The sequence below is a fragment of the Rhopalosiphum padi genome, chromosome 3 (assembly GCF_020882245.1).
Source record: "Rhopalosiphum padi isolate XX-2018 chromosome 3, ASM2088224v1, whole genome shotgun sequence".
NCBI classification, from domain to species: domain Eukaryota; kingdom Metazoa; phylum Arthropoda; class Insecta; order Hemiptera; family Aphididae; genus Rhopalosiphum; species Rhopalosiphum padi.
Genome location: NC_083599.1, coordinates 79,789,994 through 79,816,471, shown reverse-complemented (window position 1 = coordinate 79,816,471; position 26,478 = coordinate 79,789,994). Strand labels below are relative to the sequence as shown.

The 26,478-nt window shown below is 28.0% G+C and overlaps 2 protein-coding genes across 2 annotated transcripts; one reads left to right on the top strand and one right to left on the bottom strand.

Moving 5' to 3' along the window:
• Positions 1–255: 255 nt before the first annotated feature.
• Positions 256–1,626, bottom strand: LOC132926020 (uncharacterized). The gene has a single exon (XM_060990370.1). The coding sequence runs from the start codon at positions 1,624–1,626 to the stop codon at positions 256–258; it is 1,371 nt and encodes a 456-aa protein (XP_060846353.1).
• Positions 1,627–14,443: 12,817 nt separating this feature from the next.
• On the top strand, positions 14,444–18,650 carry LOC132926019 (zinc finger MYM-type protein 1-like). The gene is made up of 6 exons (XM_060990369.1): positions 14,444–14,642; positions 14,729–14,803; positions 15,035–15,130; positions 16,172–16,192; positions 16,266–16,650; positions 16,769–18,650. The coding sequence occupies exons 1-6, from the start codon at positions 14,444–14,446 to the stop codon at positions 18,648–18,650; spliced, it is 2,658 nt and encodes an 885-aa protein (XP_060846352.1).
• Positions 18,651–26,478: the final 7,828 nt, after the last annotated feature.

Here is a 26,478-nt window from a genome sequence, read left to right as displayed (position 1 = left end):
TATTTAATTATTTATAAATAACTTGCTTTTGACGATGCCGCTTATCCTTTATTATAGTACGCGAGGCGAAAAGTGAGCCGCGATCGTCGCGCGCCAAGCGGCTGTTTTTCGTCAGGGTTACTCCGCCTATTCCTACTGTTTTCCCGCCTATAAAGTAATTTCAAACGACGTAATGTAGATGTTTTTAATAAATTATAATAAAAAAAAACATAATAAAATACAAATAACACAAGTAATACATATAATACATTTTTTTTAATTAATCATATCGTCTTCATCATCGTCTTCGTCAGTAGAACTGTCGTCGGGATTAATTGTCATTATAATAGGCTCCAAAATTTCATCTCTTAATCCTTCTTTTACCAAATCGTCTTCTTGAATTTTATCGCAGTGATCGCCACATTTTGCCCAATCTTCTGTTGTGACTGCATCTAAAGCACTATTTACTAACACTTCTATATCTGCCATTTTGAAGGTGTTATTTTTTTCCGCGACTTTACCCTTAACTTGCGCCCAGATTAATTCGATTGGGTTATATTGGCAGTGGTAAGGAGGAAGTCTTACCACTTCATGGCCCATTTGTAGTGCAATTTCGTCCAATTTATATTTTTTTTCTTTTGGCATCGTCAATTTGACTTTTTCCCGTAGTTCGCTTAATGTCTCTACTGGAGAAAAGTCTACAGATTTGTCTTGTAACCATTTTTGTACATCTGCCTTTCGAGTATTTGCCTTAGGATATTCTTCTGTTAAGGTAGAATGGTATGTGGCATTGTCCATTACAATTATACAAGGTTCTTCTAAATTGCCCAACATATCTATAAACCATTTTTGAAAAACGGTGGCGTTCATTTGAGAATGATAGTCAGCCTGCGATCCCGACTTGCAACGAAAAACCAGTTTTGAATTTTTGACAAAACCAAATGAAGGTGACCCAGCATGACACACAATAAGCCGACCGCCCTTACCAATAGGTACTTTTAATCCTTCGGTGTTGTCGGAGTTTTGCCATATGTGTCCTCGCGTATGATTTTGGTTTACCCATGTTTCGTCTAAGTAAACAATTGGCCTTGTATCGTTATTACGTCTAAACTCGTTCATTTTTCTCAAAAACTTAACCCGAGAACAAACAATATCATTTCTTTCCATTAGAAATTTACGCCCATCATTACATTTTTTGTATTTGAAATTCAAACTACGCAAAATATGTCGCACGGACCATTGTGAACCCGAATAATTAATTTTTTCATGCAACGCTCCCAATATTTTTGCACTAGTTGGATACTGACCATTATCATAAAAACTATGAACTGTTCTTCTGACAACTTCATTGTCAAAATCGTCCAAGTTGGTCATAGGTTTGGCACGTTTATAAGTTTTCCTTGGAGACTTAAATGAAGAAGGTTCGGCAGCTAGTTGATTTTCACCCACAGATAATTTTTTCCCTTCAGCACAAACTCGTTTAACACAAGCAAGACTTACGCCACACGCTTCAGCAGTCATTTCACGAGTTTGACGAAAAAAATTACTAATTTCTGGCTTACCTTTGTCACCAGCCAATGTTTTGAAATAATTATAAACATGAAAAATAACTTTCTTCGTTTGAGAATGTGTGTCTTGATATGCCATTTTAAAACTATTTTTGTATACGAGTAATTATTAAAGAAATAATTAAAATATTACAAACATTCAAACTTTAAAAGCGCGCACTTTAAAAACCAACCACGTAAGAACGCGGGAAATATGATTACAAACGTAGATAATAAGCGAATAAAAACACGTGTAAACTCGTATCTCGAATGTCGAATGACTAACCAAACGTTAACAAAATATTGTGGTATGCAACAGCAGCTACTGGCGCCTACTGCTAAAGGAAAATAAATTGGTCTCCAAAATACAATGAATTATACAATAAATTACCACCTGCCGTTTTTAAAATGCGCGGCAGCTGTTTCCATTGCACACAAACGTAGAACCCCTGAAACCAGAAAAAATGACCGCTTGGCGCGCGACGATCGCGGCTCACTTTTCGCCTCGCGTACTATAGTTACAAATATAATAGCGGTCTTATTACTGTATACATTTATATGAATAATACGTAAATAAAACATACAATAATAAGTAGTATTCACAGTACTATACTGCCATGATAATAATACATGTTTAATTACAATAATAATAATTGTTAAAAAATTGTCATTTATTTTAAAATTTTAGGATCTACAATTTCTTGTAATAAATGACTATTATAAAATTCAACCAACTGTGTTTCCATTTTATCCCTCCAGAAGTCGTCATCACTCATCACGCATTATTATTTCTACAAACATATCTGAAAACAAAAAAAAATATACGTCGTTATATCTGTAGCTTGTTCTGTATTACTTGTATCTACTAATTTATTTAGTTTGTGTAAAAAAAAAACATTTGCTTATAATACGAATTATATTGTATCGTATATTGTTTTTCGTTATTTCATTACCTTTTGGAGTCCACACTATAAAATAGCAGGATAATTTATTGGCTACTCTTAATTGACCTTGAACCTGGTAGTAATAATTATGATTTTTGTTCAACTGCAGATCACCATTATTACAAATATTTAAAAATTTAATTTTTTTAGCTACAACTCCTTGGTGAGGTGTCATATCTTTACTGTTATGTGGGCATTTTATTTCGACAATTTCATTTTCTCCCACCAATCCGTCGGGAGAAGCAGCTAAAAAATTGTATTGCTCGTCTACAAATAAACCGGCTAATAATACTTTTAAATTGAATAAAGTTTCAAATGCTTCCTTAGCCACTGGTTCATATTGTATTCCGTATCTATTTGCAAACAAAACAAAATGGAATAACAATTAACTAACCCACCTGTACTAATAAAAATACAAAAAATAAATAATGAATAAAACTTTTTTTTTAAATCAACAAAAATTATTTTATTTTTGAACTAAAAATACTTAAATCCCAGTTTTGGGATGTGATAGTGGCTAGTGGGGATACACTGTAATTAATCTTACGTTATTGCTGGAGTCCTTGATGTGAAATCTTCTGCGTACAATATGTACTTGACAGTATTGGTACGAGGAGTACTTTTTCTGAGCTTACATACTCTACCGAAGTTAGAGGCAGTCAGCCGATGTTTTCTTGCAGTATGCCAAGTATCACATTTACTCTGTGGATTACATTGACACAATTTATTATAAATTCGAGTTCTAAAGTATTATTTTTATTTAGTATAATTTATATTCCAAACCTGGTCTATTGTGTTTCTTTCTAGTTCATATATTTCTTTGGAACTAAGTTTTAAGCTATTTAAAACAGTTGAACGTTTGGCCTCCAGTTCTTCTGGTGAAATATCCAGTTCGGCACAACCTAATTCATCTAGGTCCCCATAATATTTATCAGCTCCACTGAAATTTTTACCCCGAGTTCTAGAATAAAATAAAGATTAGTTTTACAATAAAAAAAATAATAATTCGAGTATAATTTTTGGAAAGCATACATTTTAGTTGATGGTTTAAAGTTTAGTTTCTTCTTTGTTTTTGACCTAACTTCTTTTGCCCTCAGCGACTTGGAAATAAAACTCTTCGTAAATTTTCCAGGGCTTTCTTTTGTAGCTGTCTTATGTAGTCTTCGTATATATTCAGGACCAAAGTTAAATGCCAATACTGCTGTCATGCACCTAGTATTGTATGACCCTAAAATATTGGTTGGTATATATTGTGAGTAAATATATATATATATATTTATATATATATATAATGTAAATAATTAATAACATACAGATATACAATAAAATTAATTACCTCTCAATGAATAATTTACCCTCTTTCCGCCGACGAATTTAGCTACAATACTATTGTATGATTCAACATAATTATTAGTCAGATCATAAATTAGGCTATCTGAATTGAAGGATACTAAATTTTTAGCTGCAGAAATATCTTGCCACAAACCACAGTTCTCCATTTCGGGCACATAATTTATGCTATTAGATTCAGCTTTACAAAAATATCTAAAATAAAATCATAATAATTATTATTTTTTATAAAATATGTAAAAGTAATCAATATTTTTTATACGGGTCGCAATTGTCGTGACACCCAAACACATGATATGGCCCATTGTCGATATCTTTTTTCAGAAATTTTGCCTTTTGATTGTAAGTTAAATTTTCATTATTTTTCCAATGTTCAATTGCTTTTGTTATTCCATATCTAAAAATAAAAAAAACAAAGTTATTATGATGAAAATATTTTTTAATTTTCTAAAAACTTGCCTAATTCGAAGCTTATTATCTTTTAAAAGTTTTCTTAAAAATCCCGGTACCACCTTACCACTGGAACTTTTTCGCTTGGCTGCCATGTCATTAATTTTGCTTATATAGTTTCGCAAAATGTGGTTTTTACACTCAATCTTTTTTATTAGACAATTGGGTCCATACGGTTGGGCAATACTTAATTTTTTGGTGACCGAACTATCGCCATCTCCAATAAGTTTATGGTATATTAAATTATGCATATTTATGCTTTGTCTGAATCCCTCAAGTATTATATCTGATTCCATAGCTGTTGATGTGCCTTCCCAATTTTTATAACACTTGTGTGTTGGAGGTTCTTTGGAGGTTGCCTCTGCTTTCATACAAACTGAACAATACTTGTTTCTAATTCCCAAAAATAGAACTTTTTTGGTTTTTTCACCAACAATACAACCCTATTGGAAATATTTTTTATTTACAGAATATCTTCTATAGATATATTGACGAGTTTTATCATTATTACTTACAACTCCAGACAAAGCATTGTTATTTGACTTGTAGCTTCTTTTTGACCATGCACCATCAGCAATAACAGTGATCATAGGAACACCATCTTCTCTAACATCACCATTTTCCATTGCAAGCTTAGCCTCCTCCTCTGCTGCTAGTGACATTGCTTCCCAAGCAGTTTCACTTGTAAATTTATGAACATCCTCATGTAGTTTCTGATACAACTTATTGCACATATTCGGCATGTTCATAATAGCAGAAAAAGTTTCCAGCTGAGCAAAACCTTGCCCCGAATTCACAATTGCCGTAACTGTTGCTGTATTAACGTCCATTAATAGAGATTTTGGATTTTCAGATTCAATAACCTCACGTTTGCCACACATGTTACAATTAAACATAAATTCACTTAAAAAACCAATTTTTCGCTCTCCGACCAAAAGTAAATTACTAAAATTACAACCATATGGTTGATGATTGATTTTAGCAATTTTTGCAAATAAATAACCAATATCAACTATACGACGACCTTTAACATTAAATCTAAAAACAAAAAAAAACGTAAAACTTAAACGCTAAAAAAATGTGTGCCTACGTATTTTCAAAATATTTCAAATGCCTATAGAAAACTTCAAAATAGGCGAAATATTTTGAAAATTATATTGTGTAAAGAAAAAAAATTGATTTTGTCAAAAACTTTTAATTTCCGTTTTTCCATAATTATTTTTCCCCGACACATAAAAATGTTAGGAATTTTTGATTTTGACTCCCCGAAAGTACCAACTATATCTGATTTGAAAATTGAAGTGTTATTTAAAAAATAAACAAATAAAAATAAAACTTATCATTGTAAAATCAATATATTTTTTTTCGTTTTTAAAAACTTTGGAGACACCCCCCCCCACACAAAGTACATAAGGAATATTTTTTCTACTGTAACCTTTAAATCCCTTTTGGATGAAGTAGCTGTACCAAATGAGGTGATCATAGCTAAATGCAATACAACGCAATATATACACAAAGAAAATACAAATTTCGATGTAATAAATAATATGATTTTAAAGTTTCTAAATATAAATTTAAAAAAATAACATACAACTGATTTAAACTATCAGTTATAATTTCTTCTCTAGAATGAGTTGATAGTACATCTAATGTTTTAGAACAACATGGTTTATCCGGTTTATCTTGTGTTGCATCATATGAAAAATGATTAACTTTTTCCAAAATACTAAACATAAATAAAACAAATAATTAATATTTCATGAACATTTTAACATTTCACGTGTAAATTAATTAATTAATTTGTTCACAATAATATTCAATGTACACTGTACAGTATCTGTATTCTTTTTATTATAGGTAAATTAAATAATGTACTTATTGTACTTACCGCTTTTTTTTGATACCTTTTTTCTTTCGATAAGTTGATACGGTTTTTTTTTTATTTGCATACTTTTTCTTGCATTCCATGTCTTCAATTATTTGCGATAAAATAAAATAAATAGATACAAATCGCAATGAAGTACGCAAAATTGTGTTTGCCGGTTGATAATAATAATAGTGACACGGAATAAAAATTAGTAATAACACTAATAACATAATAATATAATTTCTATGGAAAGATAACGCGCGGACTATTATAGATTTATACACACTCACACAAATGCACAATCCAAGCGCCGCCGATATCTCACGCTAATTATAACTCACTCACACTAATATCGATTTACACACTCACACACATTCACGACCCGCTCGCGACCGATACAACATGCGAATATAATTGCCTAAATTTTACTCCTTAATAAATGTCCGGCTCCGACCCCCTTAAGGCGATTGGGTACCGGCCGTAATTAAGGAGTTGTAGGTAGGCAATTTTTGATTTTTCTCTGTTACGCGTTGTCGTTGTGTGCGTAGTAAATGAACATTAGTGTGAGTGTTATTATCTTACACCCTCCCGTCAACGCACCGGTCCAATTCATTGTTGTCTGTTGACAATGAAAACAATAATAACCAGTTTTTCGTTTATCGCGGATTCTAATAATTGTAGCAACCGTACGTCGCATAATATAGGTCATTCGCCTTATAATAAAATAATTTACTTATTGGTTCTATTTATTTAGGATTACAAAAAAAAAAAATTATCTGAAGTAATTAAGCATATTATTAATGACCCTAAAATTTTTTTTTGACACCTAGTTTTTAAATATAAATAATATAATATACTTGTAGTGTTAATAGTATTATAGAATATAGATGTAAGATTACTTTTCTATTTACTTTACCATTTGGTAATATTCATTTGAATATTAGCAGCTACTAGTTATTTCAACCAAACTATATTTTTTACAAAATCTGTTTACTCAAAAATTATATATAAATACTTAAGTAATTTAAATAAACATTACTTTTTACAATGATATATTCAACATAGTGTTATAGAAATATAAAATATATTTATTACAAAATATTAGTAAAAAATGGTACTATAAACCAGTCCTTAAAGGAAGTCCTCTGTCAAAACGCGAGTCTATTAACTCCGGGAGCAAGCAGTCCATGTAAAATTTTATTAAAAGAGGCTCAATTTTCTTCCAAAATTCATTGTTTTTAATTATTTTATCAACAATCATTCCTAGGGAAAAAAATAAAATTTTAAATATTATTTCTCTCAGCCATGGCAAACTAAATCCCGGCAATGCCAGATTAGGATAGCTAGTAATATTATAAGCTATAAAATAATAATATAAAACTAAATAATACCTTCAGGAGTCCATACGGCAAAGTAACAATATTTTCTATCAGTAATGTGTAATTGCCCCTGTACTTGGTAGTAATAATCGTGAGAAGTTTTTAATTTTAATTCTCCTTCAATAAGATTCATAAACTTCAATTTTTTATTTTCGAAAGCTTCTTGTGGTGTGTAATCTTTTATTGACGCTGGACATTTAATTTATATAAGGGAATTATTGTCAATCAAACCGTCCGGGCTAGCTGCTAAAAATGTTAATTTTTTATCAACAAACAGACCACATGGCATAATATTTGTTCCAAGTTTAATTTCCAAAGCTTCTTTTGCTAAAGGTTCATTTTGAATGCCATACCTAAATAAAAGTAAAAAAAAAATTAACAAGTCATTATTAACAAAACTGATTTTTAAGATATAAAAATGTAATTGTTACGTAATGTACATTGTAGCTGCAATTCCACTAAACAACTCATAAAGAATATATTTCACGGTACTTGCACGGGAAGTCGTGTTTCTTAATTTTGCGACTTTACCGAAATTAGAAGCTGTGAGTCTTAGTTTTCGTTCTCGTCGCCATTCGTCGCATTTTAATTGGTCCGCTGTATTTCGTTCTAAAAGTTGTAACTGTTCGGACGAGAGTTCTAACTTTTTTAAGAAACAGGCTTTTTTTGTTTCATATTCATCATATGGCATATCAATAATTTCACTTTCAGTGTGAACGACTCCATATTCCTCATCTGGCCCTTGTGAAATGTTTTTTTTAGATGAATTTCTATAAAAAGTGTTTAACAATTAAGTTGAATATAGTTTAGGTATCTATAACCAGAAAATTTTAAGAATTGGTTAAACGAACCTTATAGACTGACCAAAAAGTAATCTCCTTTGGGTAGATTTATTTCGTGAATTTATATTTCTTTTTATAAATTTTTTTGTGTACATTCCTGGACTGTAATTAGTGGCTTTTTTTATGGAGGTATCTAATATAACTTGGTCCATAGTTATATGCTGTTACAGCAGTAACACAGCGAGTCTGGTATGATCCTATGAAAATAAATAATTGACCACAAATAATCGTAAAAATATATTTATTTAAATGTTTAAATTGTTTTTTTTACCCCTTAACGAAAAGTTGATTCGTTTACCACCTGTATATTTAGCTACAATACTATTATAATTTTCCACGCAATTATTATTTACAAAAAAAATTAAACTTTCACTATGGTGAGCAACAAGGTTTTTTGCCGAAATTATATCTTGCCACATTGTTCCATTTAAGGAATTAAATTTATTTCACCTGGTTTGACTCCAGTACAAAAATAACTAAAAATTTAAAAATAATAACTATTATAATTTTTATTTTTTTATTTATACACAATTTAAATTAGACTTCTAACGACCTAGCACACTTATCATGACAACCAAAAACATGGTATGGTCCATTATCTATGTCTTCTTTTAAAAGTGCTACTTTATAATTTGTTGGACAATCCATTTTCATCATTTTCATACGATATTTAATTGCGTTTGTCACAGCACATCTAGCATCAAATATTGAGTAATGATATAAGAAATTATAATTAAAAGGTGAATGAAGTGATTACCTCAGTTTTAATCGCTTTTCTTTTAAGTTTTTCCTAAGTAATCCTGGTACAACACTACCGTTAGAGCTCTTCCGTTTAGTCGCTATATCTACTAGTCTATTTAAATAATTTCGGAGTATGTGGTTGATACATTCAATCTTTTTACATCTAAGTTATTTCCATACGGTTTTGCTAACATAATTTTTTTTTAAAACACTAGAATCTCCATCTCTAATAAGTTTGTGGTAAATTATATTATGCATTGGAATACTCTGGCGAAAACCCTCAACTATTATATCAGCTTCCATTGCTGTACTAGTACCATTCCAATTTTTGTAACACAAATGTACAGGTGGGTCTTTATTATTTGCACAAGCTTTTTGGCAAATACTGCAATATTTATTGCGAACTCCAATAAATAATACCTTTTTAGTTCGATAACCTACAATACATGCCTAAAAAATAGACAGACATTTTTAAAATTTTTAAATTTATTTTACATAGATAATAACATTGTTTATATAATAGATATATAATAAACTATTTTTACTACTTTATTATAGTAATAATATATTATTATTATATTATATATTATTAATAAATAATAATAATACAATATTATTTATTAGTATTATCAGAGTTGAGCATCATTCGATTATATTTGTATTTTGTATTAGCATTATGTTTGAAAATTATTCAATTACATTTTTATTCAAATAATTTTAAAAAAATCATTCTTATAATATTTTATTTAAATAATTATTTAGATAATATTTTTCCCAACTCTGATACATAATAATTTACTATATATATAATCATTGATAATACTTACAACACCAGATGATGCGTTGTAATTATGTTTATAAGATCGTTTTGACCAGGCACCATCTGCAACTACAGTGATCATAGGTATACCATCACTATTTATGTCACCATTTTCAACAGCAAGTCTTGCTTCTTCCTTACCAGCCAGCTCAATAGATTCCCACGCGGTATTTTCGGTTTGTTTGGCTAAAACCGGATGGTACTTTTGATAAGTCTTATTACTCATACATGGCATATCTAATATGGATGAAAATTGTTCCAAGTTTATAAATCCTTGTCCAGTATTTACTGCCGCAGTAACAATTGCTGCGTTAATAGACAAAGATTCGCTTATGTCTGGCGGTTCGGAAAATATAACTTCTTTTTTTTTGCACAGGTTGCATTCAAAATGAAATTCAGAAAAAAAGCCCTTTTTTATTTCTGATTTAAAAACAAGATTTTGAATACTATAATTGAATAATTCGTGTTTGATTGTAAACTATTCAAAAAATAGTTAATATTAATAATTCTTCAACCACTTAAAAAATGTCTAAAATAATAAAGATACATTGAAATAAATCGCTAATATGTAAATTAATTTTGTACTATAATAAACAAAAAAAGTTTAAGTCCGAACTATTGTAAATATTAACTATACTAAAATATTTATTTATAAACCCTTTGATAATTTGGACATAAACTATATAATTTATAGATAAATTTACTAACTTGTTATTCTCTTCATCCAAATTATTGGGTGAAGATAATTTAAGGTTGTAATTATCACAACTATCATTTACGAGATTTTCTGGTAATAATGATAAAAAATCGTTTTCAAAACTATCATCAACAAGGTTTCTAAAAATATAAAAGTAAAAATTACGTTTCAACCAATTAGATACCTACATATTTATGTTGTATTAGTTGTACTGAGCAATTTATTTAAACGTGTAATACATAGTATTTTGTGATACCTAAGTACCTGTGTAGATCCTTGTTCAATAATTTTATCTCTTTATGTGCAATACAATTTTGGTTAAATGCTGATGGAGATAAAAAATGAGCAGCTGTAGGTGTAGGCACATTCACATTTTTTGAATTTTGTGTGCTCTAAAAATTTAAAAAAACACATTATCAAGTACTGTTGAATATTTCGCTATTTTCGTGTTTGGATAAAATGTTATGCTATAAAAAATGTTATGTTGTATTATAGAGATGCAAATACTAACCGTATCAATTGTAGATACTATTCGGTTTTGCAACAGTGTCAATGTATTGCCTTTATTTTTTTTTCTTCTGCTTAATGGTGGCTTTTTCTTGAGCCGTATATTTTCCATGTTAATTAATTTAATTTAAAACAATCAACGATTAAAATAAAAGCACACAATTAATTATAACTGAAAGTCCGAAAACTTGTAGGTTTCAAATAAATAACGCAACTGGCTGTCATAAGTAGTATGCGGTTTACTGACCGCTAAAATAAAATGTGGCTTCCAAGCGGCCGGTTTAATAATACATAGGTTTTTGACTATCTTTTATAGATATGACTTAATCTTTTTTCTTTGGTTAACGCTTAATCTTTATGGTCTTATACTTTATAACTTTTGATAAAAATGCTTCAACATTTCGTAAAAGTATGGACACGGATGCTCAGTTACGTATCCATATACACAATATGTTGGCAAAAGATTTTTATTTAATTGCAAGTAGTGATTTGTCAACTATAAATTGTTTAATTAATAAACAAGAAAATGCCTAATGTCATAAATATGGTTTATGGAAGTGATATGAATTTGTATGTATATAAAGAGAGGGGTAAAGAAAGGAAAGTTTTACAGTAGTTTTACTAGACTTTTTTTATTTTTTGACTGTTTATTTGACAAATAACGTTCAATGTCGTTGATCACAGAATTATATTTCATAATGTTTTACATTAGTTCAATTGAAGACCTGGGGTCAACAACAAGATATGTCCATGTTTTGGTCAAAATCACATTTTCACGTAATAAAATAGGAACAAAAACTGAATCGATTGGTGCAACAATAAGATATGTTCAAACAAGTTTTTATTACTTCCTTAAATTATTATTAAAAGTAAAGCATTACTTATAAGTGTATACGTTGTATGTACCCTAAAACTTAAATCTACCAATTTTAAAAATTTGAATTTTTAATGTTTTTTTTTGTTTTCTGAATAAAAATAAAAAAAGGACATGTCTGGTTATTGCCCCCAGGTCTTCAATTCATACACAATAATATTATTGTTATCGATTATAATAATGATTCACCTATTTGTGTATTGTGTATAAAACCAGATATTGCGTTATCGCCTTATCGGAGACCGCGTAACGTATTGACTATTGTTAGAAAAACCAACGAGGGTGACTCTCGTACGCACACGCACAAGTCGGTTAAAACAGCTACTGTTCAGGATTCGTACATTTTTTCCGTCAAAAACTACCAATTTTTCTTCAATCAGTCCGATCGTTGTATTGATGCGATAACACTTCTGAAAATTAATCTGAATTCAGCGTGAAGTATACTTGAGATCGGTCAGGCCACTTTTTCAGTTTTATTAAATAATATTTGTTAAACACTACTACAATATTTAATATTTTTCAAAAAATGTAAATCAAATTTGTGAAATTTTAAGGTCAAAATTAAAAAAAGTAGTCCGACCGATCTCAAGTAGACTTCATGCCGAATTCAAATTAGTTTTCAAAAGTATTATCACTTCAATACAATGATCGCACCGTTTGAAGTTAAATGGGTAGTTTTTGACAGAAAAATTGACTGGCATCCAATAGCCTTAACAGTATTATTTTAGTTTTCACATTGTTCTCAATTTTTCTAAATACAATTGTAGTATTATATGTATATTCTTCAAGTTGTATGTCCATGAATATTCTTAGTACATGCTTGTAATTATCTTAGAATTTTAGTATGCAACAAACATTCTGGATTAATTGAAGCCAATAGCTGTATAGTTAAAATTCAACTTGATTTTAAAACAAGCTATGTATTATCAACTTATAAATAATACATAATAGATCTATAATATTGTCTATTGATATACATTTGACCAAAAATTGTATAGAACTGATAAAACTGAAATTAAAATTTTTTAAATACATTATTATTATTTACTATAATTTTTAAAGCTTTTTACAAAATTAGTAAAACTTACCAATAAATTATTCCAAGTTCCTGATAGGTCGTCAAGTAGTATTCACATGTGTAATACCAATTTAAATTAAACTTAGGTTTAAATAAATAGTTAAACAAAATACGTCATAAAAAACTACTTATGATTACCCATCATATTTATTATAATTTTTACTTATTTAACAACATTATATTAGAGAATAAAATATGTTTCAATATTTAATTATATTATGAATGTTGGCGTATGACGTGTTTACTCTTTACGTTAGCAATGAAAGTAATAAAATAATTGAATTTTCAATCACAGAAAAGACGACTTAAATTAAACTTATTAAACTAAATGTCACACGAATTTTATATTTTTTTGTTTAAAAGTTATAGGACATTATTTGGCATATTAGCATAGGCCATAGCACTGAAAAGTAAACATTTGTATTTATTTTTATTGGGAATACCAACGGTTTGGTTCGATGAGAGTTTATCTGTGATTAAAGTATTATCATTTGTCACGTGGTTTATATAGGAGGTATTTTGATATTATGATATTGTTATCATAATAAAACCACGATAATAAAAATTTAAAATGATAAGATCTGTTTCATCTGATTTATTATTAATCATAATCTTTAATATTACGGATATAGTGCCATAGTCGACGATAGTCCATAGTTCGTATTCTGTATTCATGTAGGTAGTAGGAGGTACAAATTAAACTAAAACGATATTAGTACCTTTGGTCGAACAATAACGATTTATAACTTGAACTACTGGTCTTTGCAAATAATAATTGTGTTCTAATCAATGTCTCACAGCCGCAGTGGCGCCGAAACCATAAGTCAAGGGTGGCGATTGCCACCCTTCTTTTAATGGGTGGGTGTCTGAGCCACTGAAGAATGAGGTTGATAACTTGATTATAATTTATAATAATATATAAAGTATAAGCTAATGTTCTATAATTTAGCTTATTAATTATTATAAAGATAAAAACAGTATATACGCCGTATGGTATACACGTAGTATACGTCATACACTAGTCCATTGACTATTATATATTTATAGATTGCAGTATACAATTTAAACCATGTAAAATATATTCATTTATCATTTATAATATTTTATTTTATAAACATGGATACCTAATGTTATTAGTTATCAATTATCAGTTAACAATTATGATATATTTAACAGTTGGTAGTAATGTAAATAATATTTATTTTAACCATAGAATATGGTTTTTTTATTTTGGGAATATTTTTGTTGAAAATTATATTATTATTTGATATTTGAACTACTTTAAGCCGTTGAAGGTGATTAGATGAGTTTAGAATGTTTAGATTAAATTTTGCTGTTTAAAAGTTAAAGTTTAAATCTGTGTGAATCATGAACAGTGTGTGTGATTGTGGTAGAAAAAGAGGCCCTATGAACAGTACAAATTGGTCAAGGCACAAAAAATCATGCAAAAGTAAAAGAATTAAATTGAGCTATTCAGCATCTCAAAATAACTGTACTAATATTACCAAGTTTTTCAATCCAACTAATTCAAGAAATTCAGTTGAAACAAAATGTGCTGCAGTTTCAGGTAATTTTAGTTTTCTATAGGTACATTATATTATTATGTTAAAAATAATTAAACGTGAGTATTTAAATTTTAAATTTACTTAAAAGATCAAGATAATTCTAAAACGTTGGATGTTCAAAAAGATACAACAAAAATTACTTTAGATGTGATGACAAATGAAGGTAATTTAGTCTTATATTATTTTTGTAAATATTTACTGTGTTAAATCATAATAATAAAAAAAAAAACCATTTAAGGTCAAAAAATTATTGAAAATGTAGTAGCCAATAGTAATGCACATGAAATTTGTTTGAATGCTATGACCAATGATATCGTCTATGAAGGTAACTTTATTTTGAATTATTTTGCGTTACAAACTATCTATATTAAAAATGTTTGGTTTAATATTCAAGAAAAAATTAATGGTCAAGAAAATGTTACAACTGTAGTAAGTAATGAAAATCCAGATAAATATCTTGCTGAAATACCTTTTCCTACAGTCAATGAAGGTGATTTTAATTTTCAATTAGTTATATAAATAAAGTACAATAATTGTATATTCATTAGATTTTAATGGTTATTAAATATATCATGTATGTAACTAATATGTGTAATATTTTTATTTGTTTTAGATATATTTGTTTTCTGCTGTCTATATTTAATAATTTAAATTAGAATGTTAATGTAACAATCTAGAATTTAAATTAAATTAATTTGTATTATGTAATACATGGGTTTTAATAATTATCATTTGTTACCAATAAATAATATGTTTATTTGTCTACTTATTAGTTATTAGTTTTAAACATCTTATATAAATATAAATTAAAACAAATAATAAGTATAAAAATTTAAAACTTGTAAATAATAGGTGTAGCTACTTATTAAAAATACATGATATTATTATCTAACTTATATGATAAAATGTATGGTTAAGTGTTTTAATAGGTAATTGTTGTTTAATTTTTTCAATAATAATAAATTATTATTTTAATTATTGATTATTGTCTTCATAGTTAATATATTTATTACTATATAAATATATAATAACAAATTAAACACAATAACAACTAAAAGTTTTTGATAAAATAATAGTTTCATTTATTGAACCATCAATCTCTGAAGTTTAGCTTTTTAAAAATGTTGTTTATTGGTTATATTTGTTAATTTAAATATTTTATTTAACTGTGGACATGTGTTGTATATTGTGTAATTAAATATTAATTAATACAGGTTAACTAAAACTAATAATAACATATTATTAATTACTTAATAGTGGTAAGTAAGTAAATAACATTTATGTGAGAATTATATTTTAATAGCTGCTTAATAAATTAGTTCCAACTGAAGTTATTTGAAATAATACATTAATTTGGAATTTTTATTTGCATGGCTGATATATTTAGTAGATAATAGTATTAAATATTGATAGGTTATTGCACAATTCACATAGTAGAAAATCACTAATACCTACTAACTAAAAATAGTTTGTTAATTAGGTGTTGCTTTATAAATTGAAACCAATGATAATTTTAAACTGGGTGTTACAGAGAATTTGGCAGAAAACCAATGTAAGGATATTTTATTAATGTATTTTCATTTGGGAATTTTGTGCATAAATAATATCTTGATACTTTGTTTTAGTGCTTAAATTTGGAAATGATCCAGCAGTCTTTAGTCATGTCAAAAAATTAAGTCCTGAATTGATTGATCATTTTTTTAAAACTGGAGCAGCACAACCAACTGCAAATGAATTGGAAAATAGATGTTTTCCAATAGACTCCCATGGTCGATCTTTTCATGAGAATTGGTACTGGAAGACAATAGCCAGTGGTGAAGTTGTGCGTAGAAAATGGTTATCATATTCTTTGACTAAAAACAAATTGTATTGTCTATTTTGTGCTCTATTTGGAAATAATTATAAAACCAACTGGGTAAATGAAGGCATTTGCAACTGGAAAAATGGAATACTAAAAATAGTTATTCATGAAACTTCTGAAGCACATGTAATGGCATCTATTAAAGCGATGTGTAAAGAAGCAGCTTTTCCTTTAATCAAATCATTAAATGAAAAAAAAAAATGCGAATATTGTTTTTAATAAACAAATTATGCATCACTTAATTGATATTACATTGTTTCTTGGGAGGCATTGTCTTCCATTCCGTGGCCACAGAGAAGGCTGGAATGAAAAATTGACAGGAAATTTTAAAGATTTAGCTTTACTGTTAGCTAAATACTCCCCAGCATTATCAGCATATATTATTGAAGTAAAATTAAAGGGAAGAAAAATGAACAATTTCTTATCATGGCAACGTCAAAATCAATTTATCCAAGCTATTTCTACAAACATTAAAAATACTATACAAAAAGAAATTTTAAATGCAAGGTTTTTTAGCATATCATTAGATACAACATTTGATGTTTCAAAAAAAGAACAAGTATCTGTAGTTTTTCGGTATATTAATAAAGACTCAGAAAATTGTATAGTGAATGAAAGACTAGTAGCTGTACGAGAAACTGTGATGACTACAGGTCAACAACTTTTTTTGTTAATCGAAGAAATATGTAAAGAAATGAACATTGAATGGAAAACACATCTTATAGGTCAATCATATGATGGAGCGGCATCAATGAGGGGTGTATACAATGGTCTCCAGGCGATAATAAAACAACAAAATCCTAGTGCAACATATGTTTGGTGTTGGGCACATCGATTAAGTCTTGTTATTGTTGATGCTGTTAGCAGTTGTACTGAAGCCAGAGATTTATTTGGTAATTTAGAAACTCTCTATGATTTTATCGGTAGTAGTAAAAAACGTACAAGTCTATATTCTGAATACCAAACTAAACGTTATCCTGGTAAACCTTTACGCAGGTTGGAAAGAGTCGATACTACTAGATGGTCATCACATTCTACTGCATTACAAACTATATTTTATACTTATGACTCAATTTTAGATACATTAAACTACTTGCAAGATGACATTACTTCAGATCGAATGTGTTGTGTAAAAGCTAAAAGTTTATATGAATATATGTTATCAGAACGCTTTGTATTAACTGGATTGACATTTAAAAATTTTTTTGATATTATTAGCCCTTTGAGTTTATTTTTGCAAGGCAAAAATATTGATTTATTGGCTGCTGTTTCATATGTCAAATGTGTCGAAAAAAAAATTCTATCACTTAGAAGTGAAAATGAATTCCATGTCTTGTTGAAAGAAAAAGAAGAATTTATTACATCAAAAAATGATGAGTTTTATATAACCCCTCTTATTCAAACTCGCATGAGACGTAAAAAGGTTATGGCCGGAGATATGACATTGGATGAACAGCAGAGTCAAAATCCAATTCAAAATTTTAAAATAAACACCTACTTCATTATTATAGACATTGTTAATACTCAATTATCAGAGAGGTTTAATGAATGTTCAATACCTTTAATCAAAGATTTAGCTCTTTTTCAAAAGAAACGATTAGTAGAAATAACAAAATCAGCAAATATTCCTGCTGATGCATTTAACGGTTTCGAGCAAGTGTATGGAAAATTTGTAACTGCAGAAAATTTGAGAAAAGAGTATATACAATTTGCAAGTGTTTATTTGAAATTAGAAAATTCTGTAACCCTACCAAAAAAATTACACAAACAAAAAGAAGATATTATAGATGTACTCCATTCTGATACAGAAAATAGTCAAAACAGTGACGATGATGATTTTAACAGTGAAACTGAGGGAACTATACATACAATATACAATGTATGCTGTAAGACAGGTTTAAATGATATATTTCCTTCACTATACATAGCTCTAAGCATAGCCCTCACACTACCAATATCAAGTGCTTCACCAGAGAGAGCGTTTTCAAAACTAAAGCTGATCAAAACACGTCTTAGAAGTACTATGTGTGAAAATAGACTTGAAGGACTGATGATAATGTCGTGTGAAAAAGATATTTCAGTTGATCCAAACGACATTATACAGCAAATAGCATCATACAGTTCAGTCCTGACAAAACTGTTAACTTAATTATACTATACGTATAATAGATAATAAAATATAATTTTTTGTCTATTATTATAATAATTAAAACTATTTAATTCTCTTTTCTATTAATTAAAACTTATAATATATTGTAATAGTAGCTATTAATTTCATAGGTATTTATTTTCTTTGTAATGTTTGCATACTATTATCTAGTGATATTATAATGTATTTAATGTAATTAACTTATAACTAATAGTTTTTGATATAATAGTATAAATGCTTAATATGTAAAATATAATATTTATAATTATGTTAATTTTTTATACATTATATACATTGCCACATTAGATTAGATGGCTAAACTAACGTAGTTCGTGGCATATTATGGAACATGAGACATCAAAGTGTATTGAGTGAAAATTAAGAAGAGTAATAGAAGTTAAAAATAAAATATTAATATGGAATGTGGTCTCAAACTGGAGGTTGCCAATATATATAACTTTAATAATAAAATTTATAATTTATTGTGTGCTTAGTCCAAAAAATTATAGGGAGTCGCGTCCTCAAAAAGACTGAGAACTGCTGGAATAGGATACAAGTGTTGTTCGGGGGTGTGGGGGGCAAAGCCCCCCACGAGGTAGTTTTGTAAAGGGGGGTGGTGGTGCGTATAAATTTTAACCAACCAATGGCCCACCTTGTTAAAATATGGTTCGGCGCCACTGCACAGCCGTAATAACCTTTGGGACTAACACCTAAAAACCTCAAACCACCCAACTTTGAGCAGCTATAACTCGCGAACGGTTAAATGAAAAATAGTAATTTAAACGTTAGGATTCATAAAAAAAATATCCCTACTATTTTATAACATTTTAAGTATAGGTTGCCATTTGAAAATCAAAAGTTGATAGTGATTTCACTATTAAATATTAAAGTGAAAAAAATAAAAATTATACATAGTTTTAGAAAAGCATAAAACTAAAAATTTTGAAAAAAAAAAAAATTGAAAAAATTGAATACTTTTTGAAATAATGAGTGTTCTTCGATAAAAAAATCACCCTGTATATAATAAAAGCAAGTATAACAGAAAAAACATTTCAAAAAATAACATAAGCATAACAATAGAACAAAATATAACTTTATACCTAATAAGATAAAATTTGAGAAAAAAATTTAAAAGTTAGCTTCCTCTTGAGCATAATAAATATAGTTAATAACTTTAATAGTTTGTCATAACTAATTTAATATTTAATAACAATAAAAAACAAATAAAATTCATTAATATAAAATTAAACAATATGTTATATAACTGGTATAAAATTTAAAATTTCTTTTTAAACTTAATAAATAAAAATAACTAATTACTTTCATGATTAATATTATTATTTTTTAATTAATATTATTAAAATATAAAAATTGTGAGTTGTTTTCCTCATAAAACTTATCTATATCTAACCTATCTTATAATGTATATATATTTATATTGTGAATTTAACATATTGTTAAAAATCAAATACAACCTAAATAAGAACTGTAATTAATTCAAATTAAAAATTAAGTTATTGCTTTCTTAAAAGTAAAAATTAGTCTGTTAAGCATATTGCACAGGTAAAAGTTAATAGATTTTTTTTAGTTGTACACTTCACATGTGCCCAAAGTTTACATTGTAAGCATTGAATCCAATCTTTTTCCGAAGCTCTTGATTGAGAATATGGTCCATTACACATCAGACAAAATGTTTCATCCTCTGAGTCATCTCGTTTATCAAATTTTAATTTTTTGCATACTATTATTGGTTTGACCTTGTTTTTCTTTTCTTCTCTAGCATTATGTTCATTTTGGATTTTTTCTTTTTCAGGGGTATCTGTGAGAATAGTTGATTTTCTTTTTCTTCTTTGAACTTAACTATTTATTATACGGATACCAGCTTTTGGGAATGGTCTTATTTGTTCTGGTGATATATAATTATCACATGGTTGAAGAGTTTGAATGATTTGTAATTGTGAAGTGGAAGGACTTTGAATTGGTAGTTCATTAATATTATTTTAATTAGTTTCATCAGTGGTAGTATTTAAATTATTTGTTTCTTGTGGTCGATCAGTAATATAACTAGGTAGAAATTCTCCATCAGTGAATATATCTGGATTATAAGGCCATATACCAGATACTCTAAACCCAGATTGAATATTAGACATAGTTGCAGCCACGGGTAATGCCTGTTTAACAATTAATGGAATATCATAGATAGACACTGGTCTACCATGATTATTTCTCATCCATGAATCATAAATTTATGTATGGCTATTTTAAAAGATCTAAACACAGATCAGTCCAATGATTGTAATTTATGCGAACAATGTGGGGGGAATGATAATAGTACAATATCATTTAATTTACAAAATTTGAGTACTTCAATATTTAAATAAGACTCATGATTATCCAAAAGTAAATGAATAGGTTGATCAATGGATGGCTTTATATTTTTACAAAAATGTTTAATAAATATTAGAAAATAATCTCCTGTCATCCAACCTGATGAATTGGCATTTCCTATAAACCTAACTGGACTATTTGTTAAAAACCATGGTTTCATTTTTTTTCGAAGAAAAAGAAGCATAAGATGCACCGTATTACCTATAGCACTGACAGCTAATGCTACAGTTACAAGTGTTCCTCTTTCTCCAGATGTTATAGCTTCAACTTATTTAGTTCCTTTAACAACTAAAATTTTAGATGGCCTGTGGATAGTAGTAACTCCAGTTTTATCAACGTTACGAATATTATGTGGTTCAAATTTAAAAGATCATATAGTTTACATAAATTTTCAAAAAATGATTTGAAATTATGTTTATTAAAGCTAGTTGCTCTACTTAAACTTGTTGCTTGAGGTGTTCTTAATGACAAATCTTTATTTCGTTTTTAAAAACAATATAACCAATCTTCACCAGCACTACAATTATTGTACCAATTATCAGGCATTTTAACATTATTTGCCTTTCCAAATTGAAAAGCCAAACTCCTGAGATCTGTTCCAGAAAGTCCAAAATATATTCTCGATGACTGCTTTATATAAATAAATCAACTTTGTTTCTTGATTGTGTGTAAATACTGTGTGCTTAGGCCATCCAATGGAAGCTGGTACTTTAATATCTAACAATTAATATAGATAGGTACCAATTATTATTGATAAAGAAAAATACAAATTAAATAAACTTAAATTACTCACTAGGATCAGATATTTTAATTTTGTATCGCTGTAAAGTCATCACATTGACATTATATTTTTTAGCTGCAGCTCTCAGTGTCATGTTACCATCATTTACTTCTTTTACTGCTTTGTCATAAATATGTTGAGGTGTAGTTCCAAAATTGGTTTTTCTTTTATAATTTCTGATCATTGTAACAATCAATAAATAAACTAACAATAAATTAATAATTAAATGTATACAAAGACTAAAACAAATTTATTTAAAATATTATCAAATTTTACTATGATATTAATATTTAACATTATAACAGTTTGCCCCGTAACAATTTGCGCCGATCGGCCATATTTTAGTATTTTAGTTATAACGCAATAATTAATTTGTTGTGCGAAGTTGGATTGCTTACCTGGTAGGTTTATTTTTGTGTAAACTGATTTTTACCATAGATTTGGCTTTAAATATTTTACGAACAAAACAGCATCCGCCTAACAATTAAAAAGTCAATATCATAACTTTTAAAAACTTTTACTTCGCACAATTATTTTTATTTCAAATACAAATACGATAAATGCATGGTTATCCATAGGTAAAGTTTGTATTAATGTGAATTACTCATTAATTAATAATACCATTGTCGTAGTGCATGCGTTGTACAATCAATATTCAATACATACAGGTTGTCCCACGGAGATCTGACAAGTGAAATAACTTTTGTTCTAATCAATATTTTTAAAAAATTTCTTTTAAATATAATTCATAGACAATTGCGCTACATGTTTAGTATTAATTTTTTATTTTTTATTTTTTAATACTGAAATTAAAAACCTTAAAAATTAATAAAAAAAAATTTCCAAAATATTCAAAATAGCCAATTTGTAAATTTGATTTTCAGAAAAATTTATATGGTAAAAACATTTATTTAAGTCAATTGGCTGATTTTTTACAATTTTTTTAAATATCAATATTCTCGTTGACTAACTTACGATCTAGTTTATGTTAGAATCATTATAATTTCAAAAAATATAATTTTTTTTAAAAATATTTTATATGAATATTTTTAAATAGGTACATGTTAAAATCTAACTATTTTTTTATTGTATTTATTATAAGAATAAGTGGTGTACTGGTGTATAAACTATATTAATACAATGATACCCGCAATTATTGATTAAATAATGCATGTGTTTATTACCAGAAATGTATAATACTATTTTTACAATTAATTTTAGCATTTATACTTTTCATGTTAAATAATCCGTTCGCAGATTACGGTTATTTAAAAATGCAGTTATAATAAGAGACGCTTGCCTGTGGTATTGCGTAGCGTAATCTTACTATCTATATTTATTAAAAACCAGTAGTTCAAATATTAATATCTTTTATCTGAAGAAAGACCATAAATTGTGTGTACAATAGTTTATTGTCATAGGTACTAATTTGGTAGATATCAATTCTGTGGCACTCGTTTTTTGAATCACTGGGAAAACCATAGACCTTATACTCATAGACGGAGCATCACTGGTTGGCGGGGTTGGGTGGTGCGGTCATAGCTATCCTCTCAGCAGTGTTGTCATTTCTGATAATATAAAATATGTTTATTTATTTATATTATTAAGATATTAATGTTGTAACATAATTATTAGGGCTCAGGATTATGCATTTACAAATTTCAAATTCGCAAAAAATGTGTTCAGAAAGCAAATAGAATAAATCTGATTCATTATAAATTTGTTTTGTGGTGTCTGGATTTGAAATTTAAAAGTTTTTTGCACATACCTATGCATATTTTTTAAAATTTATAATGCATATTTTATCTTTTTTTTTTTTAAATAGGAATTTTTTTAATTATTTACATAATAAATATTTGGTTTTAAGGACAGCATTTAAACTAATGAAACTTAAAGACAAAAACCATTATAAATATATTATACCTAACCTAAGTAAAATAAGTTAATGGTGATAGATTTTTTGATACTTAAAGCATACTCATGATTTATGTCTTCTTTAAATTGTGAATAACTTACATTAACACACATTTTATATTGTTGGATGCTTAAATATACACATATTTTTGATTTTAAACACATAGTCCCAAGCCCTGTTAATTATTATAAAACATAGTCTAGACTTAATATATATTTGTCTGGTCTAACGCAAGTTATTATTTTAAGTGGTATAGCCGGTATAGGAATAGTTAGACTAAAATATAATCCATGTATTATAGCTATATAGGTATTTGATTGTAAGAAATTGTAGTGTAATTTGATTTTGATATTTCAAAAATACATATTTTTATTAAAAGTTCATAACAAAATAGGTTAAATAATAAAAAAAAAACTAATGTCATTAATTTTACATTTTTACTCATTTCGAAATAAAACAATTTTTGTAAATTTTTTCCTCGTAGAAATGCTATTTTTTTTTCTATTGATGCAGCAGCATGGTGAAAACGAATATTTAGATATGTGAGAATAGCCAAACTTATTATTTGATCCTTGTGTGTATTAAATAATTGTTGGCCTTTACAATGATCATTTAATTCATTGAAAATATTTGGTTTCTGGTATATTTTTTGTTTTATTTTATTAAACATTTTGTATTTAATATTTGGTAAAAAAACATTAAAAGATCTAAAAGTTCTTTCTGCTTCTTGACATATTTCTACTACATCCTGACTGGGTTTTATCAAAGCGTTATTTCGATCTTTTATCATTATTAATTTGAAGTTATGATTTGTGCAATCAATTAAAAATGGGTGACATATATCACAAGTTAATTTTTTTTTTTTTCACCACAAAACCAGCAATATAATTTGTTACTTCATTTAAAAATGGTGTCAGTCTACTTAAAGATTGTAAATAATCATGATCTTGTTCAACTACATTTACATCTTCTTCAATATCATTATTTATGATAGAATCTGGGCCCACATTAACCACAGACATTTGAGTGCTATCAAGTATTGCAACACAATTGCCATACTGTGAACCACTAATTTCATTATGGACCAGTAATTTTTTATAAGCTGATTTAAATTGTTTACAAGATGGGTTGTTGTTAAACCCACCTCTTTGTCTTATTGAACTAAAAAATGTCTCTATGTGGTCTTGAGACAATTTAAAAGACAATAAGTAAGCAAGAGAATATTTTTTTTCTAGACAAGTATACAATTTTAATATATTATCTAATGCTTTTATGAGTCCAACAAAGCCAGTTTTTCTTCCTGACTCTATTACTTTTTTACCATTGGGCAACGATAAACCTGATACATAGTTATAAAACTTCATACTAAAATGTTCATATTTTTCAAATTTTTTTTCATCAAGTGCCTGACAGGAGGGATTTTTTGAATATTTACTCCTGCAATTAAGTATATCAAATGCATCATTCATCATCAAACAAAACTCTGCTGTAGCATCAATATCTTTAAATTCATCACATCCTAAAGATTTGCAAAATTTCAGGCCATTTCCAACACTATTACTCAACACCTGTGTTGCTAACTTAACATTCATTTTCTCGTTGTAATAGTATATATGTTTATTCGTCAATTTTGTGGCTGCTTTTAAACCTTCATTTTTTTCTTTAAAGTACAACATTTTAATATGGTCCCAACTTATTTTCTTTCCTTCTTGATTAAATAGACACCCCATATCTCCCAAAATGTTTCTAACCAACTTGATCATATGGCAAGCATCATAAAATATATATATATTGGCTCATTATTATATGGATTTTCAAAACTAAAACTGAATTCGTTATTCATATCAAACGAAGCACCAAGATTTGAACACATTTTACTATTACTATAAGCTCCATCAAAAGTGATTGAATGAACTTTAGCACCCGTATCACCCATGAGAATTAAACACTGTTTTAATAAGTTACTTCTTTCAGTTCCATTTAGCCCCGCAACAAGAAAATAACCTATTGGCATTTTCCAGTGTCCATTAACTCCTACAGCCATAAAAACTAGTACATTTTTTGCGTGAACCGAGTTATCATTCTCTGTGTCAATATTAGTACCCATATCAACAAAGCCATGCATTTTTGTTCCATCCCATTCAATTTTTTCTCTTATGCTCATCTCATCTAAAACAATGTTGCAAATCACAGTCTCATTCTTTGCTTTCTCCTCTATCAATTGGAATGCTTCTTGAGTAAAACCTGGGTCCCCATTCACAACTTTATACCATTTACTTATTGTTTTGGGATGTGGGAGTACATTTTTAAAACTCTTTCTCACAAAATTATAAGCCTTATTTGAGTAAAATTGTAAAGTTATGGCAAATTTCCTCATTTCTGGTGTAAATGGAAGCTTTTTACCCTTCATATTAAGCTCAACTAAAGTACGCAATGATTCAGAACCAATAGACTAAATAAAAGAATGAAATAAAAACAAAATTATTTATTATAACATTTAATACAATTTTAAGGTACATGTATATGTCTTTTCGGTTGCTATAAACAATCATGGTCTTGCTGGATATTTTTTTAAAAACTTAAAAAAATATAAGGATAACAAATATTTAAAAATATAAATTTTTAATAAAAATGTTGTTTTTTTAGCAACTTGAACATATGTAAAAAAATATTTTCAAAAACATGAATACTTTCAGAAATAATGAGTGTTCTTCGATAAAAAAATCACTCTGTATATAAGTAGA